Source organism: Oryzias melastigma, linkage group LG23, assembly GCF_002922805.2.
Source record: "Oryzias melastigma strain HK-1 linkage group LG23, ASM292280v2, whole genome shotgun sequence".
NCBI classification, from domain to species: Eukaryota; Metazoa; Chordata; class Actinopteri; order Beloniformes; family Adrianichthyidae; genus Oryzias; species Oryzias melastigma.
Genome location: NC_050534.1, coordinates 22,576,991 through 22,586,417, shown reverse-complemented (window position 1 = coordinate 22,586,417; position 9,427 = coordinate 22,576,991). Strand labels below are relative to the sequence as shown.

Below are 9,427 nucleotides of genomic sequence, written 5' to 3'. Positions count from 1 at the left end.
GCCCTGGCCTGGCGCAGCGGGGGCCTCTAGCCGGGTGCAGCGGGGGCCTCTGGTCGCCCTGGCCTGGCGCGGCGGGGGCCTCTGGTCGCTCTGGTCTGGCGCGGCGGGGGCCTCTAATCGCCCTGGCCTGGCGCGCCAGGGGCCTCTGACCTAGCTTATGCCACGAATTGGTTGCTGCTTCTGCGAGATGCCGACTCAGAAGATTTTCTCCGTGAGATCTTCTGGTCTGAGCTGCATGAGAGGCAGCTTGTTCTGCTGGTCTAGAGGAGACTCTCAGGAACCATGACCTTCAAAATAAAAGTGAAGGCTCCGCCCACCTGCAGGCTCCGCCTATGAACACGGGCTGGGACCAGCACCGTTTGTGCTCCTGCACACAGTGAAGTTTGGACCTTCCTACAGTGTTAGCATTAGCATTAGCACGTGCGTTAGCATTAGCATGTGTATTAGTATTCAGCTGCACCTGAGGAGACGGTGGACCTCTGCCCCATCAGCTTTAAATGTTAGCTAACCAAACTGAGAGCTGGCCTGTAGCGAGGCCACGCCCACCTGCAGGGTCGCTCCTGACGCCTCCTGCAAGTCTCCTCAGACCAGAGCAGCTCCTCAGCTCCCTCCTCTAACCTCCTCCTCTGTTTCCTCTGCGCCTCCAGGAGAGTTCAGGCTCTGAGCTGCAGGAGATCATGAGGAGGCGGCAGGAGAAACTGGCAGCCAGCACCTGCGACTCGGGGGTGGAGTCTTTTGACGAAGGCAGCGCCCACTGAGCTCCATCAGGCTCCGCCCCCTCACATCATCTAACGCTCTCCATCCTCAGGCCGCGGCCGACCGAGCCGAGTTCGTGGAGATCATGCGGCGCCGGCAGGAACTCCTCAGCTCGTCACCATAGCAACACGCTGACCTCTGACCTGGAAAAAAGCTTCCTTCAAACCTCCAGAGGTTCTGGAGGTTCTGCAGAGAATCCCCCAAAGCCCGGCAGTATTAATGTCACGATGTTGAAAGTTTTTTATTTTTCTGATCGCCAGACGTCTGACCTCTGACCCGGCGAGGGTTTGATCCCTCAGAGTAATTCAGAATAGTTTCAGTTCCTCAGGAACATTCATCCGATGTGATTGTAGAAGAGAACCGGAGCAAACGGACCTGCTGCTGTAGGAACCCATTAGAACTTTACAGAACCGAGAAGGTGGCCTGGAGGGGCACCACAGACATCAGAAGGTTCTGTTCAGGATCTTAGAACCTCATTCTGTTCTGATGGAGAATGAAACTAAAGCACAAGTTCCTGAGATAGATTCTGGGAACGGATCCGTTCAGAACCAGGATCTGTTCGGGGCAGGGTGCTGACCCGTTCATCAAACCAAGCAGGTTTACTGAGTTCTGTGATGGGCTGAAAGAGGCTCCGCCCTCTCCGGCAGGAAAACTGTCATTGGTCGTCTTGATGGAGGATCCTGAACTGGTTCTGTTGGACTCAGAAGGTTCTGATCCACTGATGGTGGCACTTCATCATTGAAGTCCAAACCAGAAGTTCTGCTGCTCCAGAACCTGAAGGTGGAGCGGACTCAGTGAGCTGGTGGTGTTTAAGGTCCAGGAAAAGTTCTGCTGTTCGGGTTTGGGTCCAGGTTCAGGAAATCCAGCAGAACCACAAACTTTTGGTCCACAGATGTGCTAAAAGAGAGATCAGCAGACATGAGGTTCTGAGAAGAAAACATCAGAGCCACAGTTCTAGAGGTTTGTTCTGAAGAGCAGAAACTTTCTGAAGCAAACACTGGATCAGAACCGGGAGTCCAATAAAGACTGCAGTTCTGAACACGTCCAGCAGGTTGACCAATTAAAACCAGCGGTTCTCTCTGCGCCGTCCTGTAGAGGGCGCCGACAGACCGCTGTTCGGATCAGAACAAACAGAACCCAGCAGACCCGCGGCGGTTCTGGACGTGACACACTCCCGGTTCCTGATTGACGCATTGATTGTAGCGATTTCTCCTTCATGCTTGATCGTCTGTTAGAATACAGGAAGTGCTTGCAGCTCCGAGGAGTAGAACCGCAGCTAGAACCAGAACCGTGATCGTCCCGGTAGATCCATGTGCCTTCTCATGTACAAACATCCATCTGCAATAAAAGTTTTGCAAAGACCTCCGAGTGGTGTCCTGTTCTCTGCAGGTCCGGTTCTGGTCAGAACTTTGGATCATCTGTGAATCGGTCAGTTGGTGCTGTAACCCAAACAGACAGAACCGTGGCGACCCAAATGTAGAGAAAATGTCCAGAAATGATCTGTGTCTCTGAGCAAAACCTGACAGACTTCAATGCAGGAGAAACCGGGTCCAAGAAGAACCCACAGGAACCACGGCGGTCCAGTAGAACCAACAGGACTGGCAGAAGCTCCTCCCCCAAACATGCAGACCTTAGCTTGTTTACCTGCTGACCAAGCCCCTCCCCCTTCTGTCTGTAGAACACCCCCACACCATCATACCTCTGCCCCCATGCTGCTGGAGGCTGCTGCAGAAGCTGCAGCTCAGGTGTGGCTGTCCGCTTCCGCACGCCGCCGCCGCCGCCGGTGAGCTGCTGCTGTGGAGTCTGAGATTCATGGTCACGTCAGAGTTCAGCTGCAACGCTTTATTTGTTCCAACACACACAATAAAACGGAGTGAGGCGGCGATCCGGAGACCGCACCGCCAACTGAGTGACACAACGCACGAGAATGGCACCAATGACAACGAGTTCAACCGACATCGAAGTGAGTTCATGGCGAGGAGCCGGGCGGCGGCGCTCCTGAGTCACATTTACAGCAGAAGGTCTGAAGCAGAGTCCTATGTACATTTGATCAGAGCCCGACCGGACCAAAAACCCTCGTTTGACCACGCCCACAACGACAGACACACGGTGGCGCCAAAACAAGCTGCAGCGGAAGGAGGCGTGTAGGTGTCAGAGGCCGAACACGCCTCCAAAATAAAAGCTTTGCTTCTTAGAAGCATTTATCTAAAACTCAAAGGAAATGTTTCTGCACTTCCTCCATCCTCCACCAGAGGGAGACTAACCAGCATCTGAGTGTCCTCAGCTGGAACCAGCTGATCTGATCTGGAACCAGCTGATCTGATCTGGAACCAGCTGATTTGAGCAGATTCAACTACAATCTTCACGAAACAAGATGTTTCAGATCAGACATGATGATCGTTCCGTGATGGGAGGAGCCAGAGGCTGTTTGATGGGAGGAGCTAGAGGCTGTTTGGGCGTCACCGTGAGACCTCGTCTGTGAGGAAACATTTCCTCCAAACCTGCAGGCTGTTGAGAGGAATCGCAGTAAGAGTGTCCAAGGTTCCACTGATGCTAAAGATGCTGTAGTTCTTTAGTTCTCCACCAGGTGGCGGTAAAACACAATAGAATTTTCATTAGAATTTAATACTTTGCTGCCTCTGGAAAAACAGCCATTTTTGACTGAATGTTTTCGTGGGAGAATCCAGAGAGGAAGATGTAAGACGGTCGATCGGTTGAGATGTTTCGCTGCATTTGCTCTCGACTGTTAGCCAACCGTTAGCCAACCGTTAGCTTCACGCAACCAATTCCAGTTCAGTCTGACCTCAATACTGATGAATGTATTAGTCAAGATTGGGATTTTCAAAATAAAAGTCATGTTACAGGTTTGTTCCTGCAGAGCGTTGGACAACATCTTCCAGCGTCGTCTGCGCTAGCATGGGCTAGTGTTAGCACGAGTCCGTTTGGAGCCTTTGCTTCAACAAACCTAGACTGTTAAGTTCACTGATGGTCTGGATGGATCGTGGAAATGTTGGGTTATCAGGGCCTGTAGGACGGCTCGGTCCGGTACTGATGTTGGCGAGCAGACCTGATCTTACAGGGGGGAGGGGGAGGTTTTTGAGAAGCCCCACCCCCATCAGTGGGCGACGTGATGGTTTGTTGGGCTTTCCAGACCAGCAGGGACCTCCTGGACCAGCAGGGCCCACCTAAACCAGCAGGGACCTCATGGACCAGCAGGGACCTCCGGGTCCAGCAGGGACCTCCAAAACCAGCGATTCAGAACTTTGGTCCACATTCAAGTCGCTGATCTTCTGGTGTGGTTCTGAACACATCACATGAGGACCGATGGCAGCGGGAGGTGTTGGGTTCTCTTCCTCTGGTTTGGAGACATTCACCTCTTTCGAGATTCCATCCAGAACCAGAACCTCCCGTGGATCCTCCAGCAGGTCTGAAGGTTTTGGATTCCAGCTCTTCCTGCTGGAACCGTGATGTCTCCGTCCTGCATCCTCAGATCGCAGCTCCAGCCCAGCAGGTGGCGTCATGTTCAGTGAGGTGAGCCCTGAGAGTGAGCTGAGTCCGTCCTGATGACTCCGCCCCTTCCTGAAGGAGGGTGGGTGTTGTGCAGACATGGATGGTCCTGTTACGGGGGCGTGTGGGGCGGTGAGTGAAGGCTCCGCCTCCGGCCTTTACGTCGCTTCACGTGGACGTCTGGACGGTGGATGTCTCACAGGTGGATGCTGACGGCGAGGCGGCTCTTCTGCACGGGATGGATGCCTGAAGCTCAGAGGTGTCCACAACCTGCGAGACAGCAGAGCTCAGAACCGGACCGACGGTACAGTGGTTCTCTATTGGTCAGAATCACCGTTGGATACTTTAACATCTTCTTGATAGGTCTTCATTCATATTTTTATTGTAGCTCAAGTTATAAACTGACCAATCAGATGCTTCAGTAAAAGTAGGCGGAGCCTGCTGGCCCCCATGTCCAACATTTAAAGCAGGAGTGTCAAACTCAATCGAACAAGGAACCAAAATCCAAAAAACAGGTCACAGGTTGAACAGGATGAACCTTCACGGAACACTAAAACTACATTTTTAGAACTTTAAACCGTAACTTTATAACATAATTATGAGCTAGAGATACAGGATTACCTACGATAATGCTGGTGTGAATGCTGGAAGCTGAATTTGCTGAAGATGCTAGTGCTGATAGCTGAAAACGCTGAAGCTGATAGCTCGCTAAAATATTAGCTAAATGCCAAATTAGCTTAAAAACAAAAAGAAAAAACTTAGGTTAGCCAAAACAGCTAGCATGTAGGTGAAAAATTAGCTAAACTTCAAAATATCCTAAAAAAAATCTTAGTAATTACCAAAATAGTCCAAAGAGCTGCAGAATGCTAATTTGTAAAACTTTAAAACTGTAACTTTTTAACATAATTCCGAATAATAAAATGCAGGAATATTATTCCAGAATAAATCAATTTAAACCTTAAATAACTTTAATATTTTACTCTCCATAAAAATATATTTTGTCAGAATTATACAAGTTAGAGATGAGAACAAGATAACATCGGGATAGAATTACCCTGAGGGCCGGATCCGGCCCCCGGGCCTTGACTTTGAAACATGTGGCTTAAACCATTAAACGGATTTCATGTAGCCCGTTTTCAGTGGTAGGGGCGTGGCCTTCCAACAAGCCCACTCCTGATTGGTGAGAGTGGTTGCCATAGAAACAACGACTCAGTGTTGTTGTCGATAGTTTTTTTCCTGTTACATTGTGTGCAGATAACAGAGGAGACATGAAGAAAAACTTCACATCAGCTTCTGTGACAAATCATTGGCTCTCAGGCCCCTAGGTATTCTGGGTAGTGTAGTCTATTAACCCTTTAACACTCTTACTACGACTTTTCACGATCATCAACAGATTGTGAATCTGTTGATGATCGTGTTAACGGCTGAAATGTTACTCTACGTTAAAGATTTTGTGTTTGGCGGCGGCGACTCACGTCTCCCACGCCGCTATGTCTTGCTGGCGTTCTCGTAGATGACGTCGGACGTGATGGACTGTTGCTTCTTCTTCTGCCACATGAGCAGGACGCACTGGTGGATGAAGACGTACTGCTCCTGAACACAACACAGCACCAGTGAGGCCCGGACAGAGAGGACGCACGGACAGAGAGCCCGTCAGCGTGTGGCTGTGGCGCAGTGGTTTGTGGGGTTTGAACCTCTGACCTCGGTCTGGACCATGGACAGCCGGTGGGACCTCATCTCTGACACCATCCCCAGGATGTCCACGAACTCGTGCTCCCTCATGTGCTGCATGAGGCGGTCCAGAGCGATGAAGGTCCCGGTGCGGCCCACCCCGGCGCTGAAACACAAACGGGCCGGTTCTGATCAAAGGTTCTGGAGGACCGGCATTTGGTTTTCTCATTTCATGAACATTAAATGTTTTAGATGAAAATATTCATACATTCTAAACAGTTTCCACGATCTTTCCAGAATAAAATCATTTTAACAAAATAAAAGCCCCACTAAACATGGACGTTCATTTGGCGTTTAGTCCTGACTCATGGCGGCGGCGGCGGGAGGTCTCTGACCTGCAGTGGACGATGATGGGGTCTTTGGTCCGGTTGGCCTGCTGCCGGACGATGTGCACAAACTGCAGGATGCTCTCGATGGCGTTGACAGTGGGAACGCCGTGATCCGGCCACGAGGTGTAGTTCAGATGCAGGACGTCCTGCGTCTCATCCGCCTGCGGGGGAGGGGGACAGATGGAGTTATGGGCAGTGTTTACCTCCGGCGGCGGCGCCGTCCTGCAGGTGAACACTCACATATTCCAGCCTGAACTTGCGGGTGATCCACTCCTGGGACTCGCTCTGGGACAGCATCTCCACGCCGACCTCGCCGTACATCACCGGCTCGTCTGTGAACGGCCAGTAGTGATCGCACTTCACCTGCAAGGACGCAGAGCGTCAGCATCCACCAGGGGGCGGAGCCTCCTCTAAAGCAGTGATGTTGGCAACCTCCAGGGGGCGGAGCCTCCTCTGGTGCAGAGATACTAGCAACCACCAGGGGGCGGAGCCTCCTCTACTGCAGAGATACTAGCAACCACCAGGGGGCGGAGCCTCCTCTGGTGCAGAGATACTAGCAACCACCAGGGGGCGGAGCCTTCTCTACTGCAGAGATACTAGCAACCACCATTAAAAAGTATTAAAAAGTATCTTGTCTCGGTCTGACCTGGAAACTATTATTCACGCTTTTATTTCCTCTCGTTTAGATTATTGTAACTCTCTTTTTACCTGTTTTAACAAACGCTCCCTGAACCGTCTTCAGCTCGTCCAGAACTCTGCAGCAAGGCTTTTAACAGGAACCAGTAAACGGACACACATCACTCCGATTTTGTCTGCTTTACATTGGCTACCTGTCAAATTCAGAATTGATTTTAAAATGTTACTTTTAGTTTTTAGAGCCTTGCACGGTCAAGCCCCGACGTACATCTGTGACCTTTTAACCCCGTACTCTTCGGCCCGATCCTTGAGGTCTTCCAGTCAGAATCTTTTAACCATCCCTAAAACCCGCTTTAAGACGAGAGGAGATGTCTCCTTCCAAGCTTTTGCTCCTCGTCTCTGGAACTCCCTCCCACTGCCGTTGCATCAGATCAACTGCGTTGAGTGTTTTAAATCCCAGGTCAAGACGTTTTTATTCAGGAGAGCTTTTAGTTGATCTTAGCCCTTGTTTTATTATGTTTTACTGTATTTTACTGTGTTTTTAGTTGTTTTATTACTGATTATTGGTTTTATTTCCCTGTGTCTTCTGATTTTATGTTCTTATGTTAAGCACTTTGTGATCCGTTTTGTGAAAAGTGCTATAGAAATAAAGATTCTTCTTCACCAGGGGGCGGAGCCTCCTCTGGTGCAGAGACATTAGCCACCACCAGGGGGCGGAGCCTCCTCTGGTGAAGAGACATTAGCGACCACCAGGGGGCAGAGCCTCCTCTAGTGCAGTGATGTTAGCAACCACCAGGGGGCGGAGCCTCCTCTAGTGCAGTGATGTTGGGAACCACCAGGGGGCGGAGCCTCTTCTAGTGCAGTGACGTTAGCAACCACCAGGGGGCGGAGCCTCCTCTATTGCAGTGATGTTAGCAACCACCAGGGGGCGGAGCCTCCTCTAGTGCAGTGACATTAGCATCCATCAGGGGGCGGAGCCTCTTCTAGTGCAGTGATGTTAGCAACCCCCAGGGGGCGGAGCCTCCTCTAGTGCAGTGACGTTAGCAACCACCAGGGGGCGGAGCCTCCTCTAGTGCAGTGACATTAGCATCCACCAGGGGGTGGAGCCTCTTCTGGCGCAGTGTTGTTGGGAACCACCAGGGGGCGGAGCCTCTTCTAGTGCAGTGACGTTGGGAACCACCAGGGGGCAGAGCCTCCTCTAGTGCAGTGACATTAGCGACCACCAGGGGGCGGAGCCTCCTCTAGTGTAGTGATGTTGGGAACCACCAGGGGGCGGAGCCTCCTCTAGTGTAGTGATGTTGGGAAACACAAGAGGGGGCGGAGCCTCCTCTAGTGCAGTGACATTAGCGACCACCAGGGGGCGGAGCCTCCTCTAGTGTAGTGATGTTGGGAACCACCAGGGGGCGGAGCCTCCTCTAGTTCAGTGATGAACATCTCCTCTCACCCGCCGCCGCTCGTTGCACTGCGTCAGCATGACGATGATGGGCGCCTTCTGCTGCAGGACCATCCTCCAGAAGTCGTTGCGGGTCTCGGGCAGCGGGCCCTGCGTGGCGATGTACTCTTTGGCGTGTTTGTAGCCCTGAAGAACAGACAGCGTCACTGAGGAGCCAGCAGGCCTCAACAGCTCCACCTGCTGGACAGCTGAGGACAGCTCTGGAACATGACCCAGACAGTTTTGTTTCTGCGAGGGGCGGAGCCTCCAGGTACTCACGGGGATGTAGTTGGCGTTAATGTAGTCTGCTCCTTCATCGTTGTGCATGGAGACCAGCTTCACCCGGCTGAAGTCATCTGTGAAAACAGCTGATCAGAATCCTGGAGACTCAGACGCTGCAGCTGCAGAGCAGAACTCACAGGGCAGGATGTTGGTGTATCGGTTCTTCGGACGGTTGACCGGCAGGTCTGCGGCGTCGTGGCTCAGGTCCAGACCCACGCTCTTCAGCTCCTGCAGAGACAGTCAGAACACGCTGACTCAGCATCAGGTGGATCATCGGTTCTTATGTGGTGGATCGAGCTGATCTGAACCAAACTAGCAAACCGGTTTCTGTGACCGTCTGGACAGAAACGTCTGCTGTCACAGCGTTTGACATCAAGATCAAACCACATGACCATCAGTGATGACGTCAGTGATGACATCACTGATGACATCATAACGCTAAGAAGCAACAGAAGAACTGACGTGTTGATTGAAAGTCTTTAGGAGATCTCAGAGCCTGTAAACAGAAATCTTTGTGGGAGGAGCATCAGTGGAACAGTCCAATCACAGCTGAGATCCAAACACGTCTCACCTCAAACTGCAGCGAGAACTTGTAGGCGGAGTCTTTGCCCATGTCTTTGAAGTACGCCTCAAAGTCGTCCAGCTGGACGGGGCTGCAGACAGAAGACAGACGAGACCGCCATGATGGATCTACAGCACGATGGAGATCCTTCTAACAGAGGAACCATTATCCTACGGTTCACCCGACACCCGA

General features: G+C 51.7%; 2 protein-coding genes across 5 annotated transcripts in view; one reads left to right on the top strand and one right to left on the bottom strand.

Moving 5' to 3' along the window:
- Positions 1-2,117, top strand: part of eps8a (epidermal growth factor receptor pathway substrate 8a) — a 21,331-nt gene extending 19,214 nt beyond the window's left edge. For all 3 annotated transcript variants that reach the window (XM_024287500.2, XM_036210249.1, XM_024287508.2), the window contains one exon: positions 648-2,117. In XM_024287500.2, coding sequence (XP_024143268.1) covers positions 648-758 — 111 coding nt within the window. In that variant the 3' untranslated portion in view covers positions 759-2,117. The remainder of the gene's footprint in view (positions 1-647) is intronic.
- Positions 2,118-2,583: 466 nt separating this feature from the next.
- The window catches only part of ptpro (protein tyrosine phosphatase receptor type O), a 24,039-nt gene continuing 17,195 nt past the window's right edge, over positions 2,584-9,427 (bottom strand). For both annotated transcript variants that reach the window (XM_024284390.2, XM_024284396.2), the window contains 9 exons: positions 9,245-9,326; positions 8,811-8,901; positions 8,671-8,747; positions 8,404-8,538; positions 6,564-6,686; positions 6,330-6,484; positions 5,965-6,100; positions 5,739-5,856; positions 2,584-4,533 (listed from right to left, as the gene is read on the bottom strand). In XM_024284390.2, the coding sequence (XP_024140158.1) occupies positions 5,752-5,856; positions 5,965-6,100; positions 6,330-6,484; positions 6,564-6,686; positions 8,404-8,538; positions 8,671-8,747; positions 8,811-8,901; positions 9,245-9,326 (904 nt within the window). In that variant the 3' untranslated portion in view covers positions 2,584-4,533; positions 5,739-5,751. The remainder of the gene's footprint in view (positions 4,534-5,738; positions 5,857-5,964; positions 6,101-6,329; positions 6,485-6,563; positions 6,687-8,403; positions 8,539-8,670; positions 8,748-8,810; positions 8,902-9,244; positions 9,327-9,427) is intronic.